The sequence below is a fragment of the Uloborus diversus genome, chromosome 8, assembly GCF_026930045.1.
Source record: "Uloborus diversus isolate 005 chromosome 8, Udiv.v.3.1, whole genome shotgun sequence".
NCBI lineage: Eukaryota > Metazoa > Arthropoda > Arachnida > Araneae > Uloboridae > Uloborus > Uloborus diversus.
In genome coordinates this window covers 113,667,976-113,685,668 of record NC_072738.1, presented here as the reverse complement: position 1 = coordinate 113,685,668, position 17,693 = coordinate 113,667,976, and the positions used below count along the sequence as shown (strand labels likewise).

Genomic DNA, 17,693 nt, shown 5'->3' with positions numbered 1-17,693 from the left:
AAGATAAAACTATAGGATGGGTGCATCAACATTATTTAAGATAATATGGAAAAAGAAATTAAAAAAATTCCAAGTGGAAAATTATTTTTTATTATGTGTTGTGACTTTTTTAATGACTTACACTTGTAAATTTGCCCCGTAACTCAACAAATTAAATGCTGTGTTTTGATTATGAATGTAAAAATTTTTATTAAAATAAGTTTTCTGCTGTTGATTACAATTAAATATTTTAAGATGCTTTCTTTTCGCATGTAGGTGCTTCTTTGTGCACAGTTCGGCTCTTTAAACTGGACATTACACCATAGACATCAGGAGATTCAGTTTTCATGCAAGTGATTTTCAAACGTTTAAGAGTTTTCGGTGCAGGTATGCTGTCTGAACATTCTTTTGAAAGAGGACATTCATCGTTACACTTCTTTGTAGTGTGAAATAATATTTTATTATTTTATACCAGAATTTTGAATCCAAGAATGCTTGTTGAACATGGCCTGTGTATAAACACCTCTCACAGGAGGTCCCTTTAATTTCAGGATACAAAAGTCATATTTATATGTTTTTATGAAAACTTGCCTCTTAAGGCATAAATTTAGAGTCATCGTGAAAGAGGTGCCTTTGACAACTGACGTTTTCATTTGTTTGTTGATAAAAGTCCGTAACCTTGATGAATTAACATTCTCATGAATGAAAATTCTCTAATTCATGAATGAATGAAGAAATTCATGAATGAACATTCTCTAATGGTCAGAAAAAAATATTTTATCCATGTTTTCTCAGAGACATTTGCTGTACTTAAGTAAAATTTCGCAGTTTAGAAGTTGGACTGAAAAAAATATGACGAAGCATATAGTGTTTGTGTAATTGTTGTTTGGTGTGCGTCGGTTTATTATTGAACTTATCTTAGATTCTGCCTTTGAGCTACTGCTTTATGTGAAAAATCATCTTCAAATTAATTGGAGATGTCTGTTCCTGTAAAAACGAACTCGAATGTGCATGAAACATTGTGCACTGAAGGGAAAATATATGTTTGTGACTACTGTAAAAAGACATTTTCTCATAAAAGATATTGGAAGAGCCATTTGTTGTTACATTTACACACTAATGAATGGCCATATTCTTGTGAATTTTGTAAAAAGGCATTTTCTGATAGTTCGTCTTTGAAAAAGCACTTGAGGATACACACAAATGAAAAACCATATTCTTGTGAGTACTGTAAAAAGGCATTTTCTGATAGTTCGTCTTTGAAAAAGCACTTGAGGATACACACAAATGAAAAACCATATTCTTGTGAGTACTGTAAAAAGGCATTTTCTGATAGTTCGTCTTTGAAAAAGCACTTGAGGATACACACAAATGAAAAACCATATTCTTGTGAGTATTGTAAAAAGGCATTTTCTGATAGTTTGTCTTTGAAAAAGCACTTGAGGATACACACAAATGAAAAACCATATTCTTGTGAGTACTGTAAAAAGGCATTTTCTGATAGTTCGTCTTTGAAAAAGCACTTGAGGATACACACAAATGAAAAACCATATTCTTGTGAGTTTTGTAAAAAGACATTTTCTTTTAATTCAAATTTGAAAACACATTTGAGGATACACACTAATGAAAAACCATATTCTTGTAGTCAGTGTTATAAGACATTCTCTCAGAGCTCAAGTTTAAAAACACATTTGAGGATACACACTAATGAAAAACCATATTCTTGTGAGTATTGTAAAAAGATTTTTTCTGATTGTTCTAATGTGAAAAAGCACTTAAGGATTCACACTAAGGAAAAACCATATTCTTGTGATTAGGGTGACATTTTCTGAGAGTTAATGTTTAAAAACACATTTGACGATACATTCTGAAAAAAACCACATTCTTGTCATTGGTGCTCGCCGATGTTGCTGCAGGGTGGCGACAGATCAAGGAAAAGTCATGGAACTTATTAATCAGGGAATTTTTTTAAAAAAAAAAAACAAAAATTCTGGGAAAATTGATTAAATGAAGAATTTTTTTTTTTTTTTGCTTTGCAAAATTTAGTACCCTAATTTCCTACGAGTCTCCTGCCAATTATCTGTTGAGAAAAAAGTAAAATGAATGAGGTGCGATTATACACTGCCTCATATTTGTGCATCTTTTTTTTTCACTGTCAAAGTATTGAATCTTAACTTATTAAACACAGAATGAACTTCCTGTTATAGCTTCTGTGTCTGTAGAGTTGTTTATTTTACGTAGCTCAAATTTACCTTTCACGAGTTCCATGCTACGTAATATAAACAACCCTACAGGCAAAGAGGAAGCCATCATTAATTCCTTAGCTCCCTTGCCTTTACCGATTGTCCTGAAGTAATAAGCGTTCTGTAATCACGATTTCAAGAAAAAATCTTTGTTTTTTAAATTAATACAGATAGAAGCTTAAAAAATATTATTTTGCGTTTTTAAGTTAATTGCTAATATTGGATGTTGAATGAGAATCAATTTTGTTTTTTGACATCGTATTATTCGCTGTCGCCTCAGATTATACGAAGGTTTTTTTTTTCAGACTATAAAATTCTTTCATTTTAAAACCAAGTTATACATATAAATACATTTTGAAATTGATTGTTTTTTTGCATTTCAATGTTTGTTACAAAAGTAATCTAAGATTCCCCCCCCCCAATAAATATTTCTAATCATTTGAAATTGAGTTACATTGTGTACATAGATATTTTTTTTTTTTTTAAATTCTTGCAGCAATAATTATACCGTTTAAAAATTTTGTTAAAAATTATTTCTATGTATAAACTTTTTAGTTTTGTAATGAGTAGATATTTTTTTTAAGAGTGTTTGTAATAATTTTTTAGAATTATTATGTTAACTGGTTACTGGAAGTCAAGTATAATGGTTTTAGATTTCCTATAAGCATTTCTCTGTAGATAATTTAATGCATTATTTTTACTAAAAAATTAGCATCTTTTCAAAATATACTTTTAATTAACAGCTTAAAATGTTTTAAACACTGCATTTTATTTAATATGCAATGGTTTTCAAGTAGGGCAAAGCAAGGGAACTATTATCATTGGTAACGTAAATCAGGAAAATTTGGTGAACTTAGTCAGGGAAAATTTTTTCCCACAGTTTCTGTCGCCACCCTGTGCTGATTCTAACATTGCGATGCATGGGCAGTAAAATATTGTGATAGTGTTCAAATACATTGTGATGTTTCGGTAGATTTTCTGTTCGTTTAATCAGGTGTGTCCTCGACGGGGGGGGGGGGGGGTCATGGTGCTTTGTGCTCTGTTGAATTTTGTAGAAGTGTTTGGACTTTTCTTATTCTTTGTGGTGTTGAGGAGGGTGAGGGGCACTCCTGAATAAACATAAATAATATAAATTTTCACAGAAAATCATTTCTGTAACACCAGTTACAATTTATTTCTTATGTTTTTTGTAGAAGTTGCCTCCTACCCCCTCCCTTCGTAATTATGAAGTAACAGTACGTGTGTGAGATGATTACCAACTGAACATGATATTTTTGATTCTATGAATATGTTTTGAATGTAAGTACGAAAAAATTGAAAACACAATTATATCAAACAAGCGTAGTATTTTAAAAAGTAAAATAGTAGGGTTTGTTAGTTTACATAAGCCTGATGAAATCATGACTTCAATAAAGTGATTAAACACATTGAATTCTTTTGATTTTTTGAATCTTTATTTGGCAGTTTTTGAGAATGTGATTCTGAATATTAAGTATGTTTTCAGTAAGTTACCGCCCTATAGCCAGCTGTAAGGCAGAAATATACACCACCAGCTCAGTCATTCCATCCAAGGACTGCAGTTTCGTGTCTGTTAGCAGTCATCAGCCCAGAATAGGAAGTATCTGAGCCGAAGGTGGAAAACCTCTTAACCCCTTCCCGCTCGCTCTCGTGATATTGCCGTACTGGGGTGTACAATATTAACGTGACGAAACTATTAAAACCAATTCATTTATTTTGCCCGGAATACATTTTATTTCTCTTTTTATACACTAAATGGCAGCACCAGTCCATTTTAAATGTAATTGCAGATTTTAAATGTAATTGCAGAGTTGAAGAAAGGAAATTTGGTACTAACTTACCACATTGTGACAATGGCCTCTGTATCTCAAGCTTTGAAATTTACCACACAAGAAAAATTTTCTCATCTTTACTTAAATTACACAAAAGATTAATGAAATTCTTTTTTTTTATGTTTTAAAGACGTATTTCTTAAATTTTTGCTGCTTGCTTGTTGACTTTTCATAAAATTTTAAATTTTTTTTAAAATTTCAATCAAAAAAATATTGAAAATGAAAAATTGAATGCACATGTTGTTCATACACTTATTTTTATATCATTTTCTTTAAAAAAGATAGACACTTTTATGTCCGTTTTCTTGAAAATTATCGATCGTTAAGGGGTTAAGGAGCCAAGAGTGCCAAACAAACTAGTAGCTAATATAGACTTGGTGTAATATAGAATTATCACTTTTATTTCTGCCTTTGGCCTGGCTATAGGGCGGTACCTTACTGAAATTACCATGCCTTGCCTTCAATATTTAAGTTGAACCAAATCTTTGCCTCGGTCACTCATCTGGTCAGTGCTAATTCTATATAAGCCACCAGTTTGTTTCGTACTCTTGGCTCCCTTAGGAGATATTCCACCTCCTGCTCTGTTACTTCCTATTCTGGGCTGATGAGTCAGTCCTTGGATGGAATGACTGAGCTGGCGGTGTATTTTTTGTATTAAGTATGTTGTGTATACAGCATCAGCTTCAATTAGAAACGGTAGATATCTCTTTTCATGCATAACAGATTTCCCCACTCCAGAACGAACTATTATCATTATTTATTTTTGAGAATTTTACATTAATACCCTATCGCGGGAGGAAAGCTGAGGAATTTCAAAGCATCAAAGGACATCTGTGCCGGCGGTGGAAAAGATTTGACTGAAACTGTTTTTTTTTAAAGAAAAACCGTCTGTCAGGGTGGTTGCCCCGTAGTGGAAAGAAAACTACCTTATGTGAATTCCTGAGTATAAAAGGCCTCTGTGTCAAATTTAGAAAATAGTTGACAAAGAACTAGATTTTTAAAAGAGAAACCATCTATCTAGGTGTTACCCCCGTAGTGGAAAGAAAACTAGCCTATGTAAAATAACTGAGCATCAAATAGCCTCTGTGCCAAATTTGAAAAAGATCCGTCGAAAACTTGATTTTTTAAGGAAACCCCCCCCCCCCCTTGTCTTTTATGTATATAGTTGTGTGAAGAGAGGTGACACCTGTTTATAACATTGCATTATTCTCAAAGGTCATTTAAAATAGAAACATTAACAGGAACAAGAGCATGGAACAAGATTGAAAATGCACACAACAAGTACACACGTGAGATTAAACATGGCCGATCAATTCAGTTCACTTCTTCATTCCATCTGTTGAGTGCTGTTCAATGCTGCCAGATATGACACTTGGGATATTATAAAAATTAAAAAGTAGAATGGGGGGTCAAATTCTACAAAACGTACCTCCTCTAAAATAAGATCAAAACCCCTTGAAAATATCCCTCCCTCTAAAGTTTCAATGTCACATCCTGCCCCCCCCCCCCCGGTAGCCACCCCTGATATCTGATATGATGCAGCACAGGCTCAGATGTCACACAATTATTCCTCATTAGAGAATTTTTGGAAGTGTATTTCTTCAGGAATTGTCATTGATTCTTTTGTGTGTTAATTTACATTTTGTATTTTTGAACACTTTTTGTATTAAAGCAGTTTTTTTTTTTTTTTTTTTGTTAATCACGTGAAGGTCTGTATTCAATCTTTATTTACTTCAAAACTAAATTTAGGACATACCTCTCTTTGTCCTACACATTTCGGTCCCAAGAATTTTTCTATTTTTTGTCCCTGTTGGGTATAGTCTACATATTTTTTGGTTTCTTGGCAGAAAGAGTCAAAGTAGTCCAGTAGAATACCTTTATAATGCCGACCTATATAACGCAATTCTCTACAAACCGCACAACTTTTCAGAAGTAAACAATACGTTTTAAAGTTTAAAAAATCCATCTGTTTCTTTTTGCAAACATAAAAATTGTAAATTAAATTTTGAAACAGTTTTTCATCTTTCCATCTTAATTCAAAGCTTTTAAATGAAAATTTTTATTCACAGTAAACAGAAAATACCAGATGGCTCTTGAAAATGCAGCTGTTATGCAAACCATGAAGCAGAAGTGCAGGATAATTCTCTTTGTTTTGATTGTGAAACATATTTATTTGTGAATGACCAATAGTAACATTAGTGCTTTACTACTCATTGAAGCTAAAACTCGTTCTGAAGTACTAATATATAGATATATTCTGAATATTAGTTTCAAAATTTGTGAAATGATCTATATAACTCAAAAACCTGTATAACGCAAAAGCTCTGGTCCCAAGGTATGCGTTATAACGGTCTTCTACTGTAGTATGTTGCTGAAAATTGTTAGTATTTGCATTGTTGAAAAAAAAAATGTCTTAAATTTAATATTGCTGGATTTATTTATACATTTTAAGCTGTCCTAAAAAAGCTTTCTCTAAATCTTAGTAAAATGTATTGGTACCTTGATGCTTATCAACTAAAAAGGTTTTTGTCTCAATTTTTTTATGAATGTGCTGTTATTCATGAACAGAATAAAAATCTGAAATTACAGGATGTTTTATCTTTTGCTTTTTGAGTTATTAGCTTTTGTAGAGCAAAAGCTGGGTTTTATGGTTTGTGCCCTAAAATGATGCAATCAAGAAAGAACAGTGTAATTGTTTGAAGAGTATTAGATATTTTTTAATTGGTTAAAAAATAACATTCCGAGTGACTTTTTAGAGAAGTTTTAAAGAAAAACATCCCAGAGTTTATTCTCCAGTTATTAATGGGCAGTTAAATCCTTTTTAGCTGCGATATTGCAGAAGATGTTAATATGCTAGGCTCAGATCTTAAATTTTCCCACTGGTACAACTTCCAAATTCTCCCTCTGAACAAAAGTAGTTTCCAAACATTTTTCCCCATTTTCTTTCTTATTCCTTTCTTTATTTTCTTTTTTATGAAAACACTAATGTACTTCTAAAAAAATAAATTCAACATTCTGTTCATAGTAATAGTTAATTGAATTCAGGATGCTTTTTGGTAGTTGAATGGAAATATAAAAGTACATTCCTAGCATAATGATCTAACACAGGGGTTTTACTTATATTACCCTTAAAATTTTTATTTTGAATTTCAATCGAAACACGTTACCCACCACGAAAGCAGGGGTTGGGTTTTGGACTGTCCAAAACTGGTTTAGGACAGGACAGGTGGTTTTTACCGTCCAAAACTGTCTTAAACTGTCCAAAACTATGCTAAAGCTAAATTGGTGTAATCTAATCAATTCGTACTTACTGCAATATTTGTAATGCATAAATATAGATATTAATGGGGTTTAATTGATGAGTATTTGAAAATATTTTTCTCCAAAATGTTTATTTAAAAAATATTTTACTTAAAAAAGTTGCCAATAATTACATAAAAACTTTCTTATGTAACTGTTGGTAGAGTTATGAAAGGAAATTCACAACAATACTAAGACAACTAATTTCGTTCCATTTATAACTCAAAGGAATGTTATTAAATGAGCAATATTTAGTTACAAAAAAAAAGCTTAATTTTTAGAGTTTTTTGGCAAATTTGTTTTACGTGATATTTTAACAAAAATTATTTTTTAAATCATTGATTAAAAAACAGGGAATTGATGATTAAACACTTATATTATAAAACTTGTGCTAATCTTTTTTTAGTTCATATTTTTACTATAATACATTCTGTAATTACTAAAAATTGTAATTATTGTATTTAAGCCATTATTGCACTACATTTCGAACACTTTTGCACACATGCATAAATGTCAAAAAATTTGGTTTCTGGGGGGAAAAAACCTCCTGCATGCAAATTGAAATTTTTAATGAAGAATTTAATTTCTATGTAACTAGATTAAAATCAGCTGCATAAATAAGTTACATATATATTTATTGTTGAATGTTCACATTGAATAAATATATTAAATAGTCAAAAAAAAAAAAAAAAGCCACATTTTCTTCTGTTTTTGATATTTTCTCACAAAATATAGTTTCTCAAGCAGTAGTTTTGGGACACTTTTGGACACAAGGGTTTTTAACAGGATGATAAAAACCTTGCCAACCCTGCTTTCATTTGCACACATACATAAACATAGTTAAATTTGGTTACTAATATCAAAAAAAAAAAAGTAAACTCATGCATACAAAATTGAAATTTTAATCAAGAATTCAACTTCTATGTAACTAAATTGAAATCAGCCGCATAAATAAGTTGAATGTTCTCATTGAATAAATGTTCAATATAAAAAATTACTTTCATACATTTTATTCTGTTTTTGATGTTTTCTCCTGAATACAATTTTTCTAAAAATATATTTTTGGACACAAGGGTTTTAGACAGGACGGTAAAAACCAGTGTTTTTACCGTAGTGTCCAAAACCTGGCCAACCTTGCATGAAAGCATATCCGTTTATTTTTAAATCGACAACAAATGTTTTAATTATTAAGAATAAGTCAGTACTGTAATATATCCCTCACAACCCTTATTGGTATAAAAAGAATTAACAACAGTTGTCAAGATTTTTATTCTGGTTCATCTAGATCCTGTAATCTTTTTATTTTTTTAAAAGATGATATTCTTGTACCGAGTTTTTTCAAAGAAAACCAAATTCTTGTTGATTATTGTAAAAATAGATTCACCCTAAATGAAATTGCATAAATTAAAATTATTTATAGCTGTATGAAAAGTAAAAGTGGTTTTGTAGAATGTATAAATAGAGATTGAGATTGAAATGATTCTTTGAAAAACCAAAAAAAAAAAAGGGGGCCCAAGTTTTTCATCCCCCCCACCTTACCACAGGTGGGCTGGACTTTTTCAAAAAAAAAAAAAACCTTGTGTTTTTTCAAACTAACACTACAGATCCTTAATAGCGTGATAGCCCTTCTGTGATTTCGTTTGAAGACAAAAAAATAAATAAATAAATAACAATAATAAAATAAATAAAGAAAGAAAACTATGCAATCAATGAAAACCAAAATTTGTATGATCCTAATAACTACAGAAGTAACAGGAAAAGTAAAAAACACAAACACTCACACATACAATTTGTATTTTAGTGTGACAAAATGCTAAGCTGTGAAAGAAACTTAAAAGCAAAAGCTATGACAAACTGATAGGAAAAAATATTTTCGATTGACTCACCTTGCGGTTTGAGGGACTTAACGGAATAAATAATAGTTTGAAAATTATTTACATTGCATTTGTAATATTTTTACAATAAAAAATAAAATACCTTAGGGGTTGCACCCCCTCCCCCCTCCAACTCAGTCCTTACTATGTAAAGAGGAAAGTTGACTGTTGAGTAGAAAAACCTTTTCAATGGCGGGAACAATTAGCAAGAAAATCTCTTTTCATACAGATTCATTCAGTAACCCCCCTATCATATTTAGCACCATTTTCGTCAGTACTCTAGACTATAAACAAATTCTAGGGCATGAAAGGGGGCAATTCCACAAGAATCACAACTCCTTACAAGAATATGTTTTTTCTCATCATATTGTGAAGAATAAAAGTTTGATTTGATTTGAAAACTGAAAGCATTTTGCTTTTTCTCCCGTTAATGTAAAATGGTTTTCTATTTTTAGGTCGGAGTTCAACCAGGAGATAATATATGTGACCACAGTTCAATCATTAGCTCAATTTTGAAGCTTAAAATGGGAATGGACGTAGCGGACAAGTCATATTCCTGTGAATATTGTAAAAAGACGTTTAGTTACGTTTCATCTTGGAAATTACATTTGAGGGCACATACAAAAGAAAAAACCTATGCTTGTGAAATTTGTAAAAAGTCTTTTTCTGTTAGTGGCACTTTGAAAGTTCATATGAGGACACATACGAAAGAAAAACCATATTCTTGTGAAATTTGTAAAAAGTCTTTTTCTGAGAGTGGAAATTTGAAAGTTCATTTGAGGACACATACAAAAGAAAAACCATATTCTTGTGAAATTTGTCAAAAGGCATTTTCTCAGCGTGGACATTTCAAAATCCATTTGAGGACACATACAAAAGAAAAACCATATTCTTGTGAAATTTGTAAAAAGTATTTTTCTAAGAGTGGACATTTCAAAGTTCATTTGAGGACACATACAAAAGAGAAACCATATTCTTGTGAAATTTGTAAAAAGTCTTTTTCTGTTAGTGGAAATTTGAAAATTCATTTGAAGACACATGCAAAAGAAAAGCCATATTCTTGTGAAATTTGTAAAAAGGCATTTTCTCAAAGTGGACATTTCAAAATCCCTTTGAGGACACATACAAAAGAAAAACCATATTCTTGTGAAATTTGTAAAAAGTATTTTTCTAAGAGTGGACATTTCAAAGTTCATATGAGGACACATACGAAAGAAAAACCATATTCTTGTGAAATTTGTAAAAAGTCTTTTTCTGAGAGTGGAAATTTGAAAGTTCATTTGAGGACACATACAAAAGAAAAACCGTATTCTTGTGAAATTTGTCAAAAGGCATTTTCTCAGCTTGGACATTTCAAAATCCATTTGAGGACACATACAAAAGAAAAGCCATATTCTTGTGAAATTTGTAAAAAGGCATTTTCTCAAAGTGGACATTTCAAAATCCATTTGAGGACACATACAAAAGAAAAACCATATTCTTGTGAAATTTGTAAAAAGTATTTTTCTAAGAGTGGACATTTCAAAGTTCATATGAGGACACATACGAAAGAAAAACCATATTCTTGTGAAATTTGTAAAAAGTCTTTTTCTGAGAGTGGAAATTTGAAAGTTCATTTGAGGACACATACAAAAGAAAAACCATATTCTTGTGAAATTTGTCAAAAGGCATTTTCTCAGCGTGGACATTTCAAAATCCATTTGAGGACACATACAAAAGAAAAACCATATTCTTGTGAAATTTGTAAAAAGTATTTTTCTAAGAGTGGACATTTCAAAGTTCATTTGAGGACACATACAAAAGAGAAACCATATTCTTGTGAAATTTGTAAAAAGTCTTTTTCTATTAGTGGAAATTTGAAAATTCATTTGAAGACACATGCAAAAGAAAAGCCATATTCTTGTGAAATTTGTAAAAAGGCATTTTCTCAAAGTGGACATTTCAAAATCCCTTTGAGGACACATACAAAAGAAAAACCATATTCTTGTGAAATTTGTAAAAAGTATTTTTCTAAGAGTGGACATTTCAAAGTTCATATGAGGACACATACGAAAGAAAAACCATATTCTTGTGAAATTTGTAAAAAGTCTTTTTCTGAGAGTGGAAATTTGAAAGTTCATTTGAGGACACATACAAAAGAAAAACCATATTCTTGTGAAATTTGTCAAAAGGCATTTTCTCAGCGTGGACATTTCAAAATCCATTTGAGGACACATACAAAAGAAAAGCCATATTCTTGTGAAATTTGTAAAAAGGCATTTTCTCAAAGTGGACATTTCAAAATCCATTTGAGGACACATACAAAAGAAAAACCATATTCTTGTGAAATTTGTAAAAAGTATTTTTCTAAGAGTGGACATTTCAAAGTTCATATGAGGACACATACGAAAGAAAAACCATATTCTTGTGAAATTTGTAAAAAGTCTTTTTCTGAGAGTGGAAATTTGAAAGTTCATTTGAGGACACATACAAAAGAAAAACCATATTCTTGTGAAATTTGTCAAAAGGCATTTTCTCAGCGTGGACATTTCAAAATCCATTTGAGGACACATACAAAAGAAAAACCATATTCTTGTGAAATTTGTAAAAAGTATTTTTCTAAGAGTGGACATTTCAAAGTTCATTTGAGGACACATACAAAAGAGAAACCATATTCTTGTGAAATTTGTAAAAAGTCTTTTTCTGTTAGTGGAAATTTGAAAATTCATTTGAAGACACATGCAAAAGAAAAGCCATATTCTTGTGAAATTTGTAAAAAGGCATTTTCTCAAAGTGGACATTTCAAAATCCCTTTGAGGACACATACAAAAGAAAAACCATATTCTTGTGAAATTTGTAAAAAGGCATTTTCTCAGAGTGGAGATTTCAAAATCCATTTGAGGACACATACAAAAGAAAAACCATATTCTTGTGAAATTTGTAAAAAATCTTTTTCTGTGAGTGGAACTTTGAAAGTTCATATGAGGACACATACGAAAGAAAAACCATATTCTTGTGAAATTTGTAAAAAGTCTTTTTCTGAGAGTGGAAATTTGAAAGTTCATTTGAGGACACATACAAAAGAAAAACCATATTCTTGTGAAATTTGTAAAAAGGCATTTTCTCAGCGGGGACATTTCAAAATCCATTTGAGGACACATACAAAAGAAAAACCATATTCTTGTGAAATTTGTAAAAAATCTTTTTCTGTGAGTAGAACTTTGAAAGTTCATTTGAGGAGACATATCAAAGAAAAACCATATTCTTGTGAAATTTGTAAAAAGTCATTTTCTGAGAGTTGGAGTTTGAAAATTCATATGAGGACACATACAAAAGAAAAACCATATTCTTGTGAAATTTGTAAAAAATCTTTTTCTGTGAGTGGAACTTTGAAAGTTCATTTGAGGACACATACGAAAGAAAAACCATATTCTTGTGAAATTTGTAAAAAGTCATTTTCTAAGAGTGGAAGTTTAAAAGATCATTTGAGGACACATACAAAAGAAAAACCATATTCTTGTGAAATTTGTAAAAAGTCTTTTTCTGTTAGTGGAACTTTGAAAGTTCATTTGAGGACACATACAAAAGAAAAACCATATTCTTGTGAAATTTGTAAAAAATCTTTTTCTGTGAGTAGAACTTTGAAAGTTCATTTGAGGAGACATACCAAAGAAAAACCATATTCTTGTGAAATTGGTAAAAAGTCATTTTCTGAGAGTTGGAGTTTGAAAATTCATGTGAGGACACATACAAAAGAAAAACCATATTCTTGTGAAATTTGTAAAAAATCTTTTTCTGTGAGTAGAACTTTGAAAGTTCATTTGAGGAGACATACCAAAGAAAAACCATATTCTTGTGAAATTTGTAAAAAGGCATTTTCTCAAAGTGGACATTTCAAAATCCATTTTAGGACACATACAAAAGAAAAACCATATTCTTGTGAAATTTGTAAAATGTCATTTTCTGAGAGTGGAAGTTTGAAAGATCATTTGTGGACACATACAAAAGAAAAACCATATTCTTGTGAAATTTGTCAAAAGGCATTTTCTGTTAGTGGAAATTTGAAAGTTCATTTGAGGACACATACAAAAGAAAAACCATATTCTTGTGAAATTTGTCAAAAGGCATTTTCTGAGAGTGGAAATTTGAAAGTTCATTTGAGGACACATACAAAAGAAAAACCATATTCTTGTGAAATTTGTCAAAAGGCATTTTCTCAGCGTGGACATTTCAAAATCCATTTGAGGACACATACAAAAGAAAAACCATATTCTTGTGAAATTTGTAAAAAGTATTTTTCTAAGAGTGGACATTTCAAAGTTCATTTGAGGACACATACAAAAGAGAAACCATATTCTTGTGAAATTTGTAAAAAGTCTTTTTCTGTTAGTGGAAATTTGAAAATTCATTTGAAGACACATGCAAAAGAAAAGCCATATTCTTGTGAAATTTGTAAAAAGGCATTTTCTCAAAGTGGACATTTCAAAATCCCTTTGAGGACACATACGAAAGAAAAACCATATTCTTGTGAAATTTGTAAAAAGTCTTTTTCTGAGAGTGGAAATTTGAAAGTTCATTTGAGGACACATACAAAAGAAAAACCATATTCTTGTGAACTTTGTCAAAAGGCATTTTCTCAGCGTGGACATTTCAAAATCCATTTGAGGACACATACAAAAGAAAAGCCATATTCTTGTGAAATTTGTAAAAAGGCATTTTCTCAAAGTGGACATTTCAAAATCCATTTGAGGACACATACAAAAGAAAAACCATATTCTTGTGAAATTTGTAAAAAGTATTTTTCTAAGAGTGGACATTTCAAAGTTCATATGAGGACACATACGAAAGAAAAACCATATTCTTGTGAAATTTGTAAAAAGTCTTTTTCTGAGAGTGGAAATTTGAAAGTTCATTTGAGGACACATACAAAAGAAAAACCATATTCTTGTGAAATTTGTCAAAAGGCATTTTCTCAGCGTGGACATTTCAAAATCCATTTGAGGACACATACAAAAGAAAAACCATATTCTTGTGAAATTTGTAAAAAGTATTTTTCTAAGAGTGGACATTTCAAAGTTCATTTGAGGACACATACAAAAGAGAAACCATATTCTTGTGAAATTTGTAAAAAGTCTTTTTCTGTTAGTGGAAATTTGAAAATTCATTTGAAGACACATGCAAAAGAAAAGCCATATTCTTGTGAAATTTGTAAAAAGGCATTTTCTCAAAGTGGACATTTCAAAATCCCTTTGAGGACACATACAAAAGAAAAACCATATTCTTGTGAAATTTGTAAAAAGGCATTTTCTCAGAGTGGAGATTTCAAAATCCATTTGAGGACACATACAAAAGAAAAACCATATTCTTGTGAAATTTGTAAAAAATCTTTTGCTGTGAGTGGAACTTTGAAAGTTCATATGAGGACACATACGAAAGAAAAACCATATTCTTGTGAAATTTGTAAAAAGTCTTTTTCTGAGAGTGGAAATTTGAAAGTTCATTTGAGGACACATACAAAAGAAAAACCATATTCTTGTGAAATTTGTAAAAAGGCATTTTCTCAGCGGGGACATTTCAAAATCCATTTGAGGACACATACAAAAGAAAAACCATATTCTTGTGAAATTTGTAAAAAATCTTTTTCTGTGAGTAGAACTTTGAAAGTTCATTTGAGGAGACATATCAAAGAAAAACCATATTCTTGTGAAATTTGTAAAAAGTCATTTTCTGAGAGTTGGAGTTTGAAAATTCATATGAGGACACATACAAAAGAAAAACCATATTCTTGTGAAATTTGTAAAAAATCTTTTTCTGTGAGTGGAACTTTGAAAGTTCATTTGAGGACACATACCAAAGAAAAACCATATTCTTGTGAAATTTGTAAAAAGTCATTTTCTAAGAGTGGAAGTTTAAAAGATCATTTGAGGACACATACAAAAGAAAAACCATATTCTTGTGAAATTTGTAAAAAGTCTTTTTCTGTTAGTGGAACTTTGAAAGTTCATTTGAGGACACATACAAAAGAAAAACCATATTCTTGTGAAATTTGTAAAAAATCTTTTTCTGTGAGTAGAACTTTGAAAGTTCATTTGAGGAGACATACCAAAGAAAAACCATATTCTTGTGAAATTTGTAAAAAGTCATTTTCTGAGAGTTGGAGTTTGAAAATTCATGTGAGGACACATACAAAAGAAAAACCATATTCTTGTGAAATTTGTAAAAAATCTTTTTCTGTGAGTAGAACTTTGAAAGTTCATTTGAGGAGACATACCAAAGAAAAACCATATTCTTGTGAAATTTGTAAAAAGGCATTTTCTCAAAGTGGACATTTCAAAATCCATTTTAGGACACATACAAAAGAAAAACCATATTCTTGTGAAATTTGTAAAATGTCATTTTCTGAGAGTGGAAGTTTGAAAGATCATTTGTGGACACATACAAAAGAAAAACCATATTCTTGTGAAATTTGTAAAAAGTCTTTTTCTGTTAGTGGAAATTTGAAAGTTCATTTGAGGACACATACAAAAGAAAAACCATATTCTTGTGAAATTTGTATAATGTCATTTTGTGAGAGTGGGAGTTTGAAAATTCATTTGAGGACACATACAAAATAAAATCCATATTCTTGTATTAGGATAAATTTCTTCACAAAATTTTAGGCCCAAAATATTTTCCTCCTTCTTTCATCTTTCTCCCTTTTTTGAAGAAACTCGCTTGCCGACCAACTTACAGGACCCTAATATACAATTGATTAACTAGCCAGTCTGGATCACAAAGACTGACCACCTCTGTAGAATGCACAGGAGAAGGGGGAACCGAGAGGCATTTAACCTTTTAGCAGCACAAGTTCTTTTTGACAGATGAGATAAGGACTGTCGAATTCGGGAAGTGATGATCGTATGAAATAGGAAACGCCTCAAAAATAGTAATGATCAAACATGATGTTATTTTGTTCAAGTCTCAATTATTGTTACAAAGATATGTTTGGAAAAACAGGTGACTGTGTATACTGCTTAAATGGCGCCTTCCCCTTTTCCGTAAAAACTGGTAATTGCGAAAATTGAATGCACATTGAAGCACTTCAGATGTTGCTGAGAGATGGCATAATAGTATTTCTTTTCTAATCACCGGACTTTACTTGCATGCAATCAACAGCAAACTATCATTTTTCCTGAGTTAAGAAAAGAAAGAAGAAATTGCCGAAGGGTATTTTTTCATGGGACAAAGTACTATAAAGATGGAGCGCAAAAGGTATAATTTTGTATGTAATATGTATTTTCAAAGTAAAATTTTAATTTACCCCCCCCCCCCCAAATCCTTCTCTTGCTTTTTTGTTCTTTCTTTAAGTTTTTGTCATATTACTTTCCCCTCACAAAATGGGAATTTAAAAGAAAATTTTCTTTTTCTTTAGAATGTCATGTCGTAGGGATGCAATGTTTCTTTAGAAATATATTTAAAAAATTTTAGTCATTCTATGAAAAAAATCATCTTGATTAGTTTGTGTTTGAAATCTATCACATGTGTTTGTCCGTTGTTGTGAAACTGATCACAAAAGAACTTTGAAATGTTTTCTATTTTTAATTATTCAATTCTTTATTTATCGTCATTTATGTAAATTTTGATGTAAAGAAATTTATCTGGCAGGTGGCGCCAGATAAAATAATACCTTCTGTTGACAGGTAGTCAACTGCCTTTTTGTTTCAGTGGAAGCGCAACTCTGCGCGTTGTAGTGTGGATGGCAGACATCAATAAAGTCCGTGTGTAAACGCATTGAGTTAGTTCTTGTACCTATGTGTTTAATCTCACAGATAAAAATATGGTCAGAATGAAATCGAGGAGTCTCCCAACATCCGTGATTCACAACCGCGTTCAAAGTTTTGTCAATCAATAATCATTTTTTTGCCTGTTAAAAAAACTGCTTCCTTTCCCTGCAGTTAAGGTTGTAACAGCCCAGCAAATTACTACTTATTCAAGTTTGCCGTATATGTTACGGCCATAGCCCGAAGTTCGGCCAGTTCGCGAATTGGCCAGCCATTTTGCGTATCGGCCAAGAGGTTTGGCCAAAGCCCGAAATACTTGCAGTTAATATTGTATTTTCTACTTTGGGTTTCCATTTCGCGAAGTGGCCGGCAATCCTTGGCCAAAGCCCGAAATGGTGATGGTAGATCGTACATTGACTGGTGGACCGCACGTTTGTCGCTTCCTGTGTGACAGCGTGCAAGTGAGAGACAGAGACTCCTCCTCTTCTCCCCGAATGGTTGCAAAACCTTCTCGGTTTAGGTGGGAGATGTGGAGTGGCTAACGTTTATTTAAAATTTTAAAGATAATCGCAAAAAAATCTTGAACATAATTTATTACATATTTCTGAATTATAAGTCGAAGAAAGCATTGATATAAATTTCACATAACAACAATTTAAAATGCAAATGACAATGTGTACCAAAACTGAAAAAAACTAAGAACTTGCA

At 31.2% G+C, this 17,693-nt stretch overlaps 3 protein-coding genes across 3 annotated transcripts in view; all 3 read left to right on the top strand.

Moving 5' to 3' along the window:
* The window catches only part of LOC129228546 (zinc finger protein 25-like), a gene marked incomplete at its 3' end in the record, with an annotated part of 28,755 nt that extends 18,358 nt beyond the window's left edge, over positions 1-10,397 (top strand). Inside the window, exon 2 of the mRNA XM_054863228.1 lies at positions 9,920-10,397. Within this exon, the coding sequence (XP_054719203.1) occupies positions 9,920-10,397 (478 nt within the window). The remainder of the gene's footprint in view (positions 1-9,919) is intronic.
* Positions 10,398-10,442: 45 nt separating this feature from the next.
* LOC129228545 (zinc finger protein 26-like) lies at positions 10,443-12,347 on the top strand (the record flags this gene model as incomplete). The annotated part of the gene is made up of 2 exons (XM_054863226.1): positions 10,443-10,976; positions 11,211-12,347. Coding segments are annotated over exons 1-2 (1,671 nt in total), but the record flags the coding sequence as incomplete, so codon positions are not given.
* An 831-nt stretch (positions 12,348-13,178) lies between these two features.
* On the top strand, positions 13,179-14,105 carry LOC129228544 (zinc finger protein 239-like; the record flags this gene model as incomplete). Its single annotated transcript, XM_054863225.1, has 2 exons — positions 13,179-13,216; positions 13,616-14,105. Coding segments are annotated over exons 1-2 (528 nt in total), but the record flags the coding sequence as incomplete, so codon positions are not given.
* Positions 14,106-17,693: the final 3,588 nt, after the last annotated feature.